Below are 17523 nucleotides of genomic sequence, written 5' to 3' on the forward strand. Positions count from 1 at the left end.
TTTGAGGACGTTACTCTTGTATTTTCTATTAATTTGGTCTTATCTTCTCTATTTTTTTATCTCAATTAGTTCAGCAGCATCTATTTTCCCCACCGGAACATGGTGTTGTACTGAACTCTGGTTCATACATGGACTCTACTAGTAGAGTATTGGTCACGCGGGTGGCAGCAGCAGCACATTCGCAAAGCAACGAAAAAGTTCTCTGAACGCCGCCAGCCGGTCACCGGTCACCGATGGTGCATGTGGCCCTCTTTGTGTGCTTGATCCATGCTGCCACTCCACTACCAGTCTACCGCACCCAGCCCATATATAGCAACTCGTCAATTTGGCTCCGGCATCCATTCTCTCCAACTCCAGCCGAGCATTTCCTCCCTTGGGGGCAGGCTCACCCTCACCCATGCACCGGATGGGTGTCTTCTTCCTCTAATACCCTCCCTCCCAGCGAATCATATCGCCGTCCACCGTCCTTATATGATCCGTCTCCCACGGTGATGTTTACACGAGAGGAATTCTAATCCGCCCGTGATCGTTGTCACCTAAACGCAATATTATTCTCCGTCCAAGCGCCAGAACCAGAACCGAGACCCCCTTTTTAAGCCAGGGAGCTTCGGCTCCCGAGTTTCCCCAAACACTTCAACAGCTGCCCTCTTCAGCCATGGAGACCTCGGCAGCCGTCGAATCGTCGGCCGCCGTGGCCGCATTCGAGGTATCCAAGCGTCCGGACACGGGCAAGCTCGTGCTGAACAGCCCAAGCCCGCCGAGCCTGCGCGAGGAGCTCGTCGGCGTGGTCGGCAAGGCGTTCCGGCCACGGGCCTCCGGCGGTGCTGGCGGCCGGGCGCCGCCGTGCGCGTGGGCCCTCACGGCGCTGCAGTGCGTGTTCCCGGTGCTGCAGTGGGGAAGGAGCTACACCCTCAAGGACTTCAGGAGTGACGTCATGGCCGGCCTCACTCTCGCCAGCCTTGGCATCCCGCAGGTAGGTTCCGGTGGCTGCTCATGTTACACACGCTTGCTCGTCAGTTCAGGCTTCAGTTTCAGCTGCCTCTTCATAATGCTCTTTGTTGTCTGCACACGAGTATGCTTGGATGCACTACATCTTTATTTGCGGTGACAACTGGCTGGTGTTTCTTGCACTAAACCTCGGACAGAATCACGAGATAAACATCAGTAGTTACATGGCAGCAACAACCATATATATGCTCCAAGGATCATAGCTTTTGTACAATTCACGCTTGCTCAATTCACAAGCTACTCTTTTTCGAAAAACAATTCACAAGCTACCATATGTCACACAATCACGAAGATAAAACACTAGTAGTTACACACTTCATATGGCAGCAGCTTTCATCAAAAACAAGGCAGCAGCCACCATATGCTCCAAAGATCATAGATTTTGCCTTGAAATTTTCAGATGTGTAGAGTTGTTTTCTCGTCCTTATCTGACATGTGATTCGTTCGGATATGATATTGTAGAGCATTGGATACGCCAATCTTGCCAAACTGGACCCTCAGTACGGCCTTTGTAAGTATCAGAAACCCTCTCCATGACTGTGCACAACAATTTAGCTAGCGCAAAAGCACACGCCATGTTTCTATCTCTCATCCTTTTGTGTGTGTTTTCCTGAAAGACACGAGCGTTGTGCCACCTCTGATCTACGCTGTCATGGGGACGTCGAGGGAGATCGCCATCGGGCCCGTCGCCGTGGTCTCGCTGCTGCTGTCGTCAATGATCCAGAACGTCGTCGACCCGGCCGCCGACCCGGCGACCTACCGGTCGCTCGTCTTCACCGTGACTTTCCTCGCCGGGGTCTTCCAGGTCTCCTTCGGTCTGTTCAGGTCTGCTCATATTACCAAAACGTCTTTTACGCAGTTCACGTGCAAATATACTCTGCTGCCTTCTCCCATGTTGGGGAGTGCCCTATACATGTGGTCTTTAATTACCCATGTCGGCTCCTCACGTCCCCAGGCTGGGATTTCTCGTCGATTTCCTCTCGCACGCTGCCATCGTCGGGTTCATGGCGGGTGCGGCCATCGTGATTGGGCTGCAGCAGCTGAAGGGCCTGCTTGGACTCAGCCATTTCACCAACAGCACCGACATCGTCTCGGTGATCAAGGCTGTGTGCTCGGCGCTACATGACCCCGTGAGTTGTCTCTCTCCCTGTCCCTGTCGCCAAGGAAAGCACTGGCTTTATTGTGCAGGAGCATGTGCTCTTCCTCTCCCCACCCCACAAGGCCACAACAGACACACCGATTAGTCACGGTCATTACTTGGAATGATATTCCACTTCACAAACTGTTTTGGATAAAGAGCATAACATTGTGAATAATATTCCACTTGCCTGCACATGCTCCACTGTTTAGTGTTGGAGCCCACTGCTCCGACAACGATAGCACGGGCCTTCAAGTCAACGCCTCCACCTGGTGCTTGGCTTTACTCAATGTCCGCTTCTCATGTGGCTCCTTTTGTCTGTGTTATCCAAATGCAGTGGCACCCAGGCAACTTCTTAATCGGATGCTCGTTCCTTATATTCATCCTCACCACACGGTTCATCGTAAGATGACTCTTCAACCATTGATCTTTTTGACTGGCCGATAAATTGGACGGTAACTTACTAACCAACACAACAACATGAATTGTGCAATGGAACCACAGGGGAGGAAGTACAAGAAGTTATTCTGGCTGTCTGCGATCTCGCCTTTGATCTCAGTCATTCTGTCCACTGCTGCGGTCTATGCAACAAGAGCTGACAAGCATGGCGTGAAGATCATTCAGAAGGTGCATGCAGGCATCAACCCTAGCTCAGCCAAGCAGATACATCTGAATGGGCCACATACTTCTGAATGTGCCAAGATTGCCATCATCTGTGCAGTCATCGCACTTACGGTAATTGACATATATAGTAAGCAGTTCATCTTGTGTTCAATGGTGAAATACGTATGCAGTATGCCTGAAAACAGAAGTATGCATTGCCTTTCTCAGGAAGCTATTGCTGTTGGACGGTCATTCGCTTCGGTAAGGGGGTACAAACTTGATGGAAACAAGGAAATGCTCGCCATGGGATTTTCAAACGTTGCTGGATCTCTGTCCTCATGCTATGTTGCAACAGGTGATCATTATTTTTGGTGCCTGCTGCAATCTTTTTAAAAGAAGCAAAATATGTTGGTCATTACGTCTGACAAATGTTCTGCAGGTTCATTCTCCCGAACAGCTGTGAACTTCAGCGCAGGCGCCAGGTCAACAATGTCAAACATCATCATGTCCATCACCGTGTTTATTACCTTAGAGTTGTTTATGAAGTTCCTATACTACACGCCCATGGCGGTGCTCGCCTCCATCATTCTATCAGCTCTTCCCGGACTGATTGACATCAAAGAAGCTTGCAACATATGGAAAGTTGATAAGATGGATTTCGTCACATGCCTTGGTGCATTCGTTGGTGTTCTATTTGGCTCGGTGGAGATTGGCCTTGCTGTTGCAGTAAGATGCTTGAGATACCTCCATTTGAATCACATTTTAGCATTATGTTTCAGCTTTTCTGACTTGCGGGGGACTGATTATATTGCTGCAGATTGCTATTTCCTTCGCAAAGATCATCATACAGTCGCTCCGACCTCAAGTAGAGGTTCTTGGCAGGCTACAAGGGACAAATATCTTCTGCAGTATCAGGCAATACCCTGTAGCTTGCCGAACTCCGACTGTACTGACGATACGCATCGACACATCCTTCATGTGTTTCATCAATGCCACTTTCATCAAAGAAAGGTACTAGCAATCTCAAAATATAAATCTGATATATCCAGTAGGGGATCCCCCCCCCCCCCCTCTTGTTTCATAAAAAAAATATAATCTGGATTTATGAAAATTCAGTATAGATTTGAAATAAATGTTGTTCATTCAGGATCATAGAGTGGGTACGGGAAGAAGTGGAGGCATCAGATGGGAAGGCAAGAGAGAGGATACAAGCAGTTGTCCTTGATATGTCAAGTAAGTGCTTAAAGCCTTGTGCAATATTTATAGAAGGAAATGCTTTGTTTTATTAGTTAATTGCTAGCTGTGAACTAATGTAGCTGTCTTATCTAAGCATCGGCCTCCTATCAATTCTTAGGCAAACTCCGCCACTGTACTATGGCAAACTGATATAACCATGTTTTTTTTTTTTTGCAGGTGTGGTAAACATCGACACTTCAGGACTCACAGCACTAGAAGAATTACACAAGGAGTTGGTTTCTCTTGGCATACAGGTGAAGTACTTAACTGCTTAGCATACTTTTAAGTTTGGGGGCAAAATAAGACTTATAGTGCCAACTTGCCAGGTAAAATGTTCTCATGATATTTCTGAAACAAACTATCTGCAGATGGCTATATCCAGTCCAGGATGGAATGCAGTACAGAAGATGAAAGTGTCGCGGGTCGTGGACAGAATAGGAGAAGATTGGATCTTCCTGACAGTAGGTGAAGCAGTGGAGGCCTGTCTAACTGAACAAAAGGGCACGGCTCTCGAATGTTGAGCGCGTGGTAATCAGTAGAAATAATCCCATAAGTGATGCAGCTTTGCATCCTATGAAGGTGTTACTGCAATGTTTGCGCACGATGAGCAGGCAACTACCTATAACTGATTGGCTGTAGTGAGGAGTGGCTGTGGGGAACAAAATCCTGCCGTGCTACAAAGGTTCATGTTGCCATGTTGGGCGTTCTAGTCATGAACTCATGCTACTTAACCAAGTGTGTCTCTGATCCCTAAAAAATAGTTCCGCACCTCCTAAAAAGAGCTACCGGAAATTAAGAACAAGAAGCAACCACAAGCATACAGCTGCGCCTCTATAAGTCTGTATAAAAAAACCTAAGGGGGAGAGAAGAAGAGCGAGGAGGAGCAGAGCGTACAGGCAAGGCGGTGTCGCCGCTGTGTCCGTCCGTCAGGTCGGACTCGGCGTAGGGTTCGGAGCTTCGGGAAGGAAGGGGAAGCCCTTCGTCTCTGCGATGACGACGGCGTCGTGCCCCCGCCCGCCGCCGCTCAGACGTGCAAATTGAGAGCCAAGCCCATCGGGTCGTTTGCTCTGGGCTGTGCGCGGTCCGTGCTGTTTCTTTTTGGTTATTAGCGGGCCACGACGGCCCAACGAATATACTAGGCCGGCCTGCTGGGCTTATCAGTTGTGCCAGGCCGCTCAACCGCTCCACTCACTCGGGCCCACTTGCCCGGCCCCAGGTCGACGAGTACCGCGTGCCCTTTCGTCGTCTTCCCGGCGTCGAGCCGCCGGTCTCGCTGCCGCGTGTGCACGCGCCGCCCTCCCGTGCGGGCACTGCTGCGATGCCGAAGAGTGCGGAGATGGCGGCTAGTAGGTCCGTAGGGAGCGAGCGATGCACTGATGCAACGGACGAGAGGGAGGAGGAGGAGAGGGAGATGGATGGATGGTGAATCAGGCAGCAATGGGGCGAAACGCCCAAGAATGGGGGAGGATAAGGCGCGACCGGGCGAGAGAGCCCACCTCGGCCTTGTCTTCAGGTTGCCCTCGATTCCTGGGAGATGCGATTTCTTACAACAGCGACCTTACGCTATTGTTTTTCATTTTCCATGAATGGACTTCACCCGATGTACGCCATTGTTTTCTTGCCGGCTTTTTACAGGAAGTCAGAAGTACTCGCCTCTAAAAAAGTACCAGGCACTCATCGTTAGTTCCCTCGAAATAAAAATCCCTAAAAAAAGAGCATGAAACACCTTTGCTTCTCTCTTTACATTTGAAAGAAGCCTTCACTTATACATCTTGGTTTCACTTCCATAGAAACTGGATGTAGACTCTGCAGTACTAGATTGTTGTTGAGAACTATGCTAAGAAAAGCAATATAGTTTGATTACACGTGTTAAAGGACGGTAGTTACTTTTTACTAAAGGGAGTAATGAAAGCAATCAGATCGTCTGCATCCACTTAAAAAAAAGGAAAAAAAAACTTTGTTCTGTCTAGGCCTAAACATCCCGTCCGTGCGTGATTTTCTTTGCACAGTATTATAGTTGACTCTAGCCAATTATTCGAAATTTTGAAAGGAACATACCTTGATTGGCAATGAGTAAGTGGACAAACCACTTCCCTCAACACATCCAATGAGCTATTTTGTGTATTATGATCAAAGTCTATACTTGCTTGCCATGGGTCCAAAATATGTGGCCACCATTCACCACTCACCATTCTTGGCTAGCCATATTTGTTACTGCCACACATTTGTTTGGTAAGGCCAACTTATATCAAATCACATGTTAGACTAATTAGTTTGATTCTATCAGAACACTTGATTGCGTAGAATATTGATATTCGAATCTTGCTTAAAGCAAAGCCATGTGGGTATGTGGCTGGGTACATCTGCGTTGGCGTAATCAATGTGTGACAACCGCAAATTCAGCACTTATCGTATGCATGATACGCAGAGCTCAAAATAGAGGCCTGCTCCAAGATAAGCCTCCTTGTCTTTCGAAAAAATATAAGCTCCTGGGTTGAGTACTATAGCACAACTTCTGTCATCATTCATCCTATGGTTCAGTAAAACATTTCTATTTTTATTCTGCTTGAAGATTATGGTGATTGAAGAACTTCAAAGTCAAATGAGGGTCAGCTGTGCAATTATTTATGGAAAAGTCGCATTAAGTTCTATCATTCACCACTTTTTCCTTCAACAATATTACTGCAGGTCAGCAATTTTATTTGCAGTTATCCCTGTGTCTCCATATATTCCCTTTAATTTCGTTGGCAAAGAGCAAGTGATTGGAGGGGACATAAAAAGTGATTTTCTTCTTATTCTCTGACAGGAAGCGGTAACTGCTATCTGTTGGTTCTAGAAAACTTTTTTGCAACAATTGGAACCTTTTCTTTAGTGCTGCTTGCTGCTCCTTTGCTGAAGCCTGCTATGGTAGTTCTCATTCACATTTAGGCGGAGCTATGTGTGGGCCATGGCCCCCCTTGCTTGTACAAGTTTCTCACTAGTAGATTGTTGCACCAGATGAAACATTTTAGCATCAGCATGAATTAGCAACACATCATTTTACTCGGTACACGTTGATGATTGCATTCCATACAGTCATATTTCTCCTCTTCTTCCTCAACAAGTCAACATCAAGCAAACAAACATGTTTTTCTCTTTGCTTGATGCTTCTACGACCATTAAAACCACCAGTTGTGCAGTGTTTCGAGGTCTTGCCCCTCACCTCCCTATTGTCACTGTTGATGTCCATACTTACTATATACCTTGGACATGGTGTTTCCTGGCAGCAGTCACTCGCCACAATATCTGCTTGCGTGCTGCATGTTTTCCTTTGCTGTTTTCTTGGTTGTGAACTTGCAATTCTGAAGAGTCAGCTACTTAGGCATGCAAAGAGCCAAAGAGTACCAATTGGAATGCCACAGATAATAGTCAGATAGACAACCTGTATTTCCATCAAAACAAAGCCTAGTGGAACAGTCATGATTAGAAATCTGGGGTACAGTTGAATTCATTTGGTGTATTAATGTGCCTCCTTTGCATACCAAGATGCGTCTGCAAAAATAGGAGGCCCAACCGTGTATAATGCACTGTCTCTTGTCTCTAAAAGGTATCTTGCTTTAACCAAGAACTATAGGCACAGGCCCTTTATAGTGCATCCATTCCTTTCTTGAATAGTACTCAGCATAAACCAAGAGCACTATATATAGCACATTGTAAGATCAACTTAGAGCAGTGAAATACACCTGAATCATCCAAGATTCACGCGGATCTGTGCTGCTTGCCTGAAATCTTTTAGGGACCAATATGATGTGATGGAATCTTGGCAGTTCTCTCAGGGAGTTCACCCAAACACTTCAAAACTAGCCATCGAGCCTATGGCAAGCGAGGCATCTGTACCCAAAAGGGAAGGTTTTGCAGACCTGGTGCTGCAAGGGCCAGAGCCTCCAAGCCTGTGGTATGAACTTATTGGCATGCTTAGAAAGGCAGTTCGCTACCGAAGTGCAGATAAGCATTTCACACTCTCTGTGTGCGCAATGTCAATTCTGCATAGTCTGTTTCCAATACTTGAATGGTCGAAAAGCTACAGCTTGAAGTCTTTTCGAAGCGACGTCATGGCTGGTCTTACTCTCGCAAGCCTTAGCATTCCACAGGTGACATTTTTTGGATGATAAGTAATATTGTTAGTACTCATACATATATTTTACATGTATTTGACTTGCTTCATTGGATTGGTATTTTCTAGAGCATTGGATATGCAAATCTGGCAAAACTGGATCCTCAGTATGGTCTTTGTAAGTAAAATTGCTTTTCGCTTTTCTCTCTTTTGATGTTTCGTTGACCTACCCCAACTTTCTGGGACTAAAAGGATTTGTTGTTGTTGTTTCTCTTTTGATGTTCTTCTGATTAAGTGGTTCTTTTTTTTGTGGGGAAGATACAAGTGCCGTGCCACCTCTTGTATATGCTGTTATGGGGACCTCTAGGGAGATAGCCATCGGACCAGTTGCAGTTGTGTCACTCTTGCTTTCATCAATGGTTCAGAAGATAGCTGACCCAGCCATCGATCTGGCTTCCTATCGGAAAATGATTTTCACTGTGACATTCCTTACTGGTGTCTTCCAATTTGCATTTGGTCTGTTGAGGTAGAGCCTTAGCAGTCTTGTGATCACAATGAGCTTACTTTCCTTACTTTCACTAATTGGCCTTTTGCATCGATGCTTAGGTTGGGTTTCCTTGTGGATTTTCTCTCACATGCTGCAATCACTGGATTCATGGGAGGAGCTGCCATTGTTATTGGACTGCAGCAGTTGAAGGGGCTACTTGGGCTTAGTCATTTCACAAGTAACACAGATATTGTATCTGTCACCAGAGCAGTTTGGGTTTCTGTTCATGAACCAGTAAGCATTTTGCCCTTCTGTTCACTGTCAATGGACACAGAACGATATCTTGAAAAGAAAAGTTCCAATGAAAGAATCGATGATCATGGATGTTGGCTTATCATATGCATAGTCAATCTTGCTATAGCAACTGTAAACTCTCTTTACCAATTACTCTTGATTGGACAACCACAAGTCTGTAAGGAAATGTGTCTTTGAGTGACTAGTGTAGTTTTTGTTCGTTTTCATTTCTTAATGTTTTTCTGATAAATCCTTGTTAATTTTCGCATTTTTTGTCATAATGTTTGTTATTTTTGGATACCTCCTTTTTAATGCAACGTTCATCTGGCATGTGGTGGCAGTGGCACCCCGAGAACTTCTTCATTGGATGTTCCTTTTTCCTGTTCATTCTTGGCATGAGATTCATAGTAAGATTATCTAGCTGTTCTCACTCTCATTTGCTTATATGTTCACTTGCTTCTTTTCTTGCAATACATGATTTAAAGGTTGGGACATCAATAATTTTAGGGTCGGAAAAATAAGAAGCTCTTCTGGGTCTCAGCGATTGCACCTGTGCTCTCAGTTGCATTATCTACTCTCATGGTTTATATGACTAGAGCTGATAACCGTGGTGTGAAAATCATACAAAAAGTGGATGCAGGCATCAATTCGAGTTCAGTCAAGCAGATAAATCTCAATGGACCCTATGTTACAGAATGTGCAAAGATAGCTCTTATTTGTGCTGTTATTGCTCTAACGGTATGAGTTTACTGTACGAATATATTAAACTGCACCATAGGGCAACGTAAAAAACGTCTCCTAATATAGCAGTGGAGTTGATTAATGATTCAATGCTCTTATATGAACAAATAAGTACACAATTGCAAAATCCTCAAGTCCCAACATCCACTACTTAGATTAAAATTGGCTCGCCAATTACTCTGCATTTGCTCTGAAACTATGCAGGTTTCTTGTAAAAGAAATGAACTACTCTTACATGAGTCCAATTGTAATTGAAAAAACTAGTAGATACAATGCAGGTTTCTTTTAAAAGGAGTGAACTACTCTTATATTAATTCTTATCTGCTGTTTCTTACTTTGTTATAGGAAGCAATTGCTGTTGGTCGCTCCTTTTCAGTCATAAACGGATATAAATTGGATGGCAATAAGGAAATGGTAGCAATGGGCTTCATGAATGTAGCAGGATCCTTATCATCTTGCTATGTGGCAACAGGTGTATAAAAGTTAAGCACTATCATGTACTGCTGTTAACTTGTTTTACAGCTACATTACGGTGGCCATTATCTGCAGGGTCTTTCTCCCGGACAGCTGTAAACTTCACAGCTGGCTGTAAGACAGCCGTGTCAAATGTTGTCATGGCTGCCACTGTGATGGTTGCCTTGGAGCTGCTCATGAAGCTCCTGTTCTATACACCAGTGTCCATACTTGCATCAATCATTCTGTCAGCACTTCCAGGGCTGATCAATGTGCACGAAATCTGCATCCTGTGGAAAGTCGACAAGATGGACTTCCTCACATGCATGGGTTCATTTCTTGGTGTCCTATTTGGATCAGTGGAGATTGGGCTTTCAGTTGCAGTATGGTTACTCGTTCAAGCTCACCTTTACTGTTTTGATTTTGATTCTCAAAAGTTCATTCCACCAATGGAGTACATTTTGCAGGTTGGTGTCTCCTTTGCAAAGGTTATTGTACACTCAGTTCGGCCTCAGGTCCAGATCCTCGGTAGGCTTCGGGGAACAAACATATTCTGCAACATCAAGCAGTATCCAATGGTTTGTCAAACACCAGCTGTTCTGACCACACGCATTGACACCTCATTCCTCTGCTTCATAAACGCCAATTTCATCAGAGAAAGGTATAGATATGAATTCTAACTTGTAATTAAGCAAGTGGAATCAACACAGGGCATTGTTAGGTTGCAGTGCACTTCTAAATATTAACACGTGTTTCTTGTATTCAGGATTACAGGATGGGTAACCGAAAAGCTTGAGGAAATCCGCTCCGTCGTTCTTGACATGTCAAGTAAATGAATTTCCACAAGTTGGTTGTTAATCTGTTAGTACCACAATCTATCACAAGCTTATATTATGTGACCCCTGGCGTGCAGATGTGGTGAACATTGACACCGCAGGTCTTGCAGCGCTGGAAGAACTGCACAAGGAGCTGGTGTCTCGTGGCATACAGGTGCACGCTCTGATACTCTCACACTTTGACTTTTGCAGAAAAATGATGCAATACAACCACTCCATCCTCCTTCACTTGCTGAGAACAACAATGTGCAGATGGCTATAGCTAGCCCTGGATGGCAGGTGATCCACAAGATGAAACTAGCACAGCTCATCGACGGAACTGGAGAAGCCTGGATCTTCCTCACGGTTGGCGAAGCTGTGGAAGCGTGCCTGGCCAATAAGAAGGGCGGCGACCTGGAATGCTGAATTTGCTGCGGCGCTTTGCAAAATAAACATATGGGTGTGGTAATCAGTATTTCTATCTACTGTGCCCACGGCAGTGGATTTCGCTATCGTGCAAGCTGATGCAGCTCTTGAAGTGTTCCACGGGTTGTGCGACACGCTTCGGTCAGAGGAGCTCTTGAGCACGCAGAAGCGTGGCGTCTGCATAGAATAAAGAATACTGTGTGAACTGTGGTGTGATGTGTATAGGGGTACCCGGTCAGCATGCGAGTGCTGCTTGTGATTGTATTTTGCATGATTGGAATTTGGTGCCAATAAAAGCTTGTGTTTGCTGCTAGCCTGCCTGAAGGCCTGTAGCCAAACAAATTGTGGTGCTTGAGCGAACTGCCTAGCATGGGTTGTGGCCCACATGCCGGGGGGCGGCTTCACGCCCATCGACGGCCCACGGAGTGATTACACAGGCCCTGGCGTCCTCTCGCTCGGCAATTTTCTGTAGATGGGCCTGCCGACCGGACAATGCGACGACAGGACCTAAATGCTTGCTCATATAAATTTGATTTTTTTTTTTGATACCGTCATCGCCTTGGGGAACATGACAGTTGACTGCACGGGGAGCTAAACGCACAGTAACGTGCCGCCTGGTCCAACCAACCTCTGAACCCATGACAAAATTAAGTTTTAAAAAAAAGGGGGACCCGGTCAAAATTCAGCAAACTCCCCTAAAGGGGTTACACCTTGAAGACCGTAAAATTCCAGCAATCCGACAGCACGTTCAAAATTCAAGTCCGTCGTCCACGCGAGAAACTTGAAACGGTGATTTCGGCACGTGCAAACGCTCCCCGCGCACTCGTACGTGCTGGTCCCGTCCCATTTTCCCAGTGAAGAAAACGGCCGGGACACGCCCGTCCTACTGCTTCTAGTCTTGTGGACTGCTCCGCCACGACCCGCGAGTCAATGCGAGCACCACCGAAGCTTGGCTTGCGTGGGGGCTTTCGCGTCACCTCTCGCACGTGGTGGTCGACGCATTTCTGGTCAGGTCGGGCGCCGCCGCCCGTTCCAATTGCGGTGAGGCATGCGCGCGACTCGGGCGGGGCTCCGGTGTCCGGTCTCCTCGCCCGTTCCCTCTGCTTTATTTCTTCCTCTGGTCCGGAGCGGGGCACGCGGCACCGCCGATCGAGCTCGTCCCGATCGATGCGTACCTGCACGTCCGATCCGGGGGGCGTGGGCACGGCCGCATGCAATGCACGGGAGGAGAGGAGATCGGGAAAGGGATGAGGACTTGCAGGAAATTGGGAGGAAACCTCCCTTTCATACATACCACACCGTCGGCAACAACGTAACGATCGACGATGAGGAGGCATCTAGTATCTCGCATGGAAACTTTCACGGTGGCTCGCTACGTTAGCCCACCGCATATCCAGCCAGCTCGGACACCAGCTAGCAGCTAGCAGTGGCGTCGCCGTCCGCTGGTACGATCGGGCAAGCAGATGGAGCCGAATAATAACAGCGGATCGACGCGTGCAGCAGAAGCCGCGAAGCCCTCTCGCCGAACGGGCACCTGGAAAAAAAGGGATCTCTCGTTATCCGCTTCTTCTTCTTTTTTACTTCTTGTTGCACATGTACGCAGCAGCGGTCGCTGCGTATACACATCTCGATCGTCTTCACTCGAGAGCTTATCGCTGTTCTCTGTAGCACAGACTTTGGAAGATCTCAGGAATCTTGGACGATGCATGTGTTCCCTGTACCTAGCTAGCTGCCTGGTCTACCTTTTCCAACTTTAGTCTTGGTAACAATTACCCGGGTTGCTGTCATGGTAATTGGTAAAAATCGTAAAAGACTACTAAAATGGGAAATCTAACGGTTTTGTTTAACTTTTGTCCAATTACAGAAGAGATTCAACTGATCGGCCTACTACCCGAATTGCATATAATTGCATTGCGCAAACAGACATAACCATATACGGAGCTGGCAGTCTGCTGCAGATCCCACAATCATATAGGGAACAGGCATAATCATATAGCCAACGAGGCCTGGTGCACAGTGGAACGCGCGCGGCAGTTACTGAATCCATCGCTGACAACCTCAGCGAGGAGCCAGCCACTCTCTTGCTCCCACGAACACTGGCATCTTATCTGGCTTGTGTAACCATCTTATCTTGTTCACGAGGACTACCCGTGGAAAATTCTGACAACACATGCAATGCATCTCCTTTGATTCCGGCTGAGCACGACTACTGAACATCTATCTATCGCGAGCTGGCCGGCCTGGTAGCAGCAAAAGCCGCTAACGGCAGGTCCCCGTGCAAGGAGAAAAAAACTACTACTATATTCCATCAGAAAACACACCTGCACCTTCCTTACCACAGCATCGCCGGCCGCCTATATTCGTATCGTCATTTGACCTCATGGATAGATCGTTCGACAGCGCTAGCTACGCAGCACAGTCTGAATCATGCTTCGTCTTGGACCACAGCTCCACCGCCATTTGCCACGCGTGTGCAGCTGCAGGCTTGCAGCTCATTGCCAGGAAGCTCGTGTGTACGGAGCCCGAACATTCATACACATTTCCAAGAACATGCATACGTAGCTAGCAAGCAAGATGTACTGTAAAACTCAGCATTCATTCCGAGGCTTAGTATCGGTTGCATTTTGATCTGGTACTGATGTGTACCGGGTCTAACGACTAGTCCTCGAGGAGCCCCCGTGGTACTAATAGGTGACCTTTAGTACCGGGTGAAGTCTCCACCCGGTACTAAAGGGGTACCTCCCCTCACGCGTCAGTCCCTTCTCTCTCACTCCACGCTCACTCCCCTCCCCACACGTACTTATCCGCTCGTCCCCTCATCCGGCCTCTCACCCGTGCCCCTCTCTCTCTTCTTCTCCTCGCCGCCCCTCTCCTCCCTCCTCCACTCGCCCCTCACTTCTTACATGTGGCGAGGAGTGGCGGCGGGGCAAGAAGCGAAGGAGGCAAGAAGGGAGGGCGCGGCGAGGCGGCGGAGCGTCGGCAAGGCGTGGCGGAGCTCCGGCAGGATGGCGCGGCAGCGAAGCGTCGGTAGGCGTGGCAGAGCAAGGAGAGCGTGGATCTTGGAGTAGCGGCCACCTCTCCCTCAAATCCGGCGGCGGCGGCAACCGACGGTGATGATTGAGCAACGTAAGTATGCCGCATCCCTCCCCCCCTCTCTGGTGCGAGGCTCAGGATGGCAGGGTGCGGTCGGGGCTCCGGCGCTCGGGTGGACGGTGGCGGGGTGCGGCTGAGGCTCCGATCGACGGATTTCTTTTTTTTATTTTTTAATACCCTACCGATTATTTGACCCGGTACTAAAGGTTCCCCTTAGTTGGCCTTTAGTACCGAAGTAGCAATATTAGTTTGTACAACTAGTACCAAAGGCCAGCGGTGGCATGTGTCTATCGAAAATCTAGATCCATGTGGCCACATCAGACTGCACTTCGTCTGGTTCTTTCCTCCTTTCTTTCACCTCGAGAATCTGGTTTTCAGAAGGAAAAAAAAGAATTTGCTCATTTTCAAGCCTAATGTATAGATTTTAGCTGTGGGCGGTTGCAGTGGTCGGATATTTTTTTTTCTATTTTCTACAAATTAGCCTAAAAAGCTATAGATTATACTGCATACAAGCAAATTTAGTAATATTGGATTCGTATTTGAATGTACCTTCAAATTACATCGGTTTCATGGTCTTGAACAATATAAATACATGAGATATTGACCGTCGAACTTTACTCTTAAGAGGTCAAACAAACACTACCTTACATTTTGAAAGGAGGGAGTAGAAATGTAATGCTCTTGTTTACCACAGAAAAAAGGACAAAACATGTATTTTAAAGAAAATTAATGGACGCATTGTATATGACATCTATCAGTAACGACTATCTTATCCTTCTTTTAAAACAGTGCTAATGAACATTTCATTTCTAGGAAATGGTGATTACAAATGTAAGCATGAAAGTGATCGCCGGTGCAAATTAGTCAACCATTACCTAGCACAACCAACTTCAGAAAACAAGTGTTGACTCCTGCGCATTTGCCGCGTTTCGGTATATATCTTAACTCCCACATGCTGTTAGCACAATGGCACCCATTTCTCTTACGCGTTCCTGAAATCTAACAATTTGATTATAAACTAAGCAGCGTCGTCCTGAATTTTCTTCTCATTAAGCTGGAGGAGCGAACGAAATGCTCACGCATAGACAGACGGTCAAGGACAAATTTGATGCTGACAAAATTGATGGACGACCTGTGGAGAGTTCCCAGCAAGAAAAGCTCTGCATGGAGCAGAAAACGTGCACACAGTGAAAACGAAGTAACGACGGGATCACATCACTGCCGTGACTCTGCCGTGACTCTAAAAGTACTGGACGTTCAATCCAACGAGGGAACAACGCTGTTGTTAACCAAGGTAAAAGGTTCATTGCATTTTCTTTCCTTTCAACTGCCGTGACACATGCACAAGTCCCTTGTCTTTTCTTTTGTATGTTCATTGCATCTGAAACGTCAAAACCTGGCTGTGCGTTTCTGCTAGAGTATATGTGATATTTTTCTTTTGGTGGAGTTGAATGATTTGATACGTATATGAATTAAAATTTGTGTATGTGATATTGTATAGAAAAACAATATGTGACATCTGCCGATGCTAATCAAACAATACTGCAATTATTCAAGTTCTAATTAATAATGTGTATGCATATGGAGAGTACTTGATGTGTGTATGAATGCGTGAGCTGACCAACCACTATTTGTTGGTTGACCACGAATGCATGTCGAGTGAGCTTCATGTGCAGACTATCACTAACCAGCTGTACGTGATTAGGGAGATGCTAATCTTCAGTTGCTGACTTTAACCTCGCCACTTTGCCGGCCGCTCACATTATTCATCGGCCAACCTGCCTCCCAAGGTCCTCGAAGCTCGGCATCCATGGATGACCCGTCAAAACCCAAAACCCTAAATCGCAGCAGCAGTGCAGCACGGACATATATAATCTAAGAGGTGTCGTTTAGGACAAGCAAGCTAGTTTAAAAAATAAAATATTTATATATATATATATATATATATATATATATATATATATATATATATAACTAAGATCAGAGGTAGTAATTATTATCTTTATTAATACTTTGGTTGTGGTTAGTGATTTTTCATTTTCTTGAAAATATCCGTTTATCTGCAAAGTGCAATGCTACGTACATGATGCTCTCACATATCATTCCCTTATGCCCCTTATTTGATGTATATAAGAGCATCCAAGTTCAGAGGCCAGATTATACTACTTCTGCTTCCACAAACTGAGAAAAGATTTACTGAAAATTAATGACAAAAATCACTCTTACCTACTACCTTCGTAGCATTGACCCTGACAGGAGGAACTGAAATTTGTGACTTGACTTAATTACCTAGCTATTCAGAAGGTCTACCTGAAAACAATAAGGAGATTTGGAGTCAACTCAGTTGGCTTATTTGCACCTTGTAGATATTCTTGTTTTTAAGGTTAGGTCAGGACCTAGCAACAGACATAGATTAGCAATTGTCATTCCATTGAATTTCTAGCTAGTGTACAATGAGGGCAAAATTGACCTTGCCCCTCTCGAAAAAAAGAAGAAGAATAGACATGGAACTAGTAGATGTCGAGCAGTACGGAGTTGATGATAGACACATGCATATATATGTTTTACCCTAGCAGGTGCGTCGACGCACTCAGCAATTATACATATTTTTATACAATGGTCAATAAGTAGCTTTCATTTTAGAGAAAAAGGAAAAGAGCACAGGTTCGCTTAATGTCTTCTAGGAGTCCAGAGGTTGTTCAACGAACCTCGTTCTGTACGGTTACACAAGTGATCGGAGGACTTGGTAATGGTCAGGTCTGAGGTCGGCAAAGAAAATTATTCCCGGAACTGCACGAACATTCAAAATCAATCAAGCACATAATCAGGCCATGAGGGAATGCCAGTGAAAATCCCAGTTAGAACAGTTTCAGGCAGTTGTCTGGAAAGTTGCACATGTGCACGTCCCTGGGCAATGTAGCCATGCAGGGTATGCAGACACAGAAGGCACAAAACCATCTCTACAGTCAGTCTGAGTCGTCACTACCGGAAAACTGAGCATTTATCCTAACCCTTAGTACCGGTCCCTAGGAGTCCCCCGTGACGTCCTTTAGTACCGGTTGGAGGCTCCAACCGGTACTAAAGGTTGCACATTAGTACCGGGTGGAGGCTCCACCCGGTACTAATATGCAACCTT

General features: G+C 46.2%; 2 protein-coding genes across 3 annotated transcripts; both read left to right on the top strand.

Annotated features, from left to right (window-relative positions):
- The first annotated feature begins 343 nt into the window (after positions 1–343).
- On the top strand, positions 344–4720 carry LOC101765017 (low affinity sulfate transporter 3). The gene is made up of 12 exons (XM_004985295.2): positions 344–973; positions 1471–1519; positions 1626–1833; positions 1964–2138; positions 2484–2549; positions 2651–2881; positions 2978–3104; positions 3189–3475; positions 3567–3760; positions 3897–3982; positions 4163–4239; positions 4354–4720. The coding sequence occupies exons 1-12, from the start codon at positions 656–658 to the stop codon at positions 4504–4506; spliced, it is 1971 nt and encodes a 656-aa protein (XP_004985352.1). The 5' UTR covers positions 344–655; the 3' UTR covers positions 4507–4720.
- Positions 4721–7683: 2963 nt separating this feature from the next.
- LOC101765409 (sulfate transporter 2.1) lies at positions 7684–11636 on the top strand. 2 transcript variants are annotated; one of them, XM_004985296.3, is made up of 12 exons: positions 7684–8115; positions 8208–8256; positions 8397–8604; positions 8685–8859; positions 9201–9266; positions 9367–9597; positions 9946–10072; positions 10150–10436; positions 10521–10714; positions 10820–10881; positions 10967–11043; positions 11142–11636. In XM_004985296.3, the coding sequence occupies exons 1-12, from the start codon at positions 7777–7779 to the stop codon at positions 11292–11294; spliced, it is 1968 nt and encodes a 655-aa protein (XP_004985353.1). In that variant the 5' UTR covers positions 7684–7776; the 3' UTR covers positions 11295–11636. The 2 variants fall into 2 exon arrangements, with proteins under 2 accessions (XP_004985353.1, XP_004985354.1); XM_004985297.3 differs by lacking the exon at positions 9367–9597.
- The last annotated feature ends 5887 nt before the right edge of the window (positions 11637–17523 follow it).

Source organism: Setaria italica, chromosome IX (assembly GCF_000263155.2).
Source record: "Setaria italica strain Yugu1 chromosome IX, Setaria_italica_v2.0, whole genome shotgun sequence".
Taxonomy (NCBI): Eukaryota; Viridiplantae; Streptophyta; class Magnoliopsida; order Poales; family Poaceae; genus Setaria; species Setaria italica.

Excerpts from the sequence above, each read along its gene's own strand:
- LOC101765409 (XM_004985296.3), top strand. The coding sequence starts at position 7,777 with ATGGAATCTTGGCAGTTCTCTCAGGGAGTTCACCCAAACACTTCAAAA. Across the intron at positions 8,605-8,684 it reads TTTGCATTTGGTCTGTTGAG|GTTGGGTTTCCTTGTGGATT; the intron begins GTAGAGCCTTAG and ends ATCGATGCTTAG. Across the intron at positions 10,073-10,149 it reads ATCTTGCTATGTGGCAACAG|GGTCTTTCTCCCGGACAGCT; the intron begins GTGTATAAAAGT and ends CATTATCTGCAG.
- LOC101765017 (XM_004985295.2), top strand. The coding sequence starts at position 656 with ATGGAGACCTCGGCAGCCGTCGAATCGTCGGCCGCCGTGGCCGCATTC. Across the intron at positions 2,139-2,483 it reads GCTCGGCGCTACATGACCCC|TGGCACCCAGGCAACTTCTT; the intron begins GTGAGTTGTCTC and ends ATCCAAATGCAG. Across the intron at positions 3,983-4,162 it reads AGTTGTCCTTGATATGTCAA|GTGTGGTAAACATCGACACT; the intron begins GTAAGTGCTTAA and ends TTTTTTTTGCAG.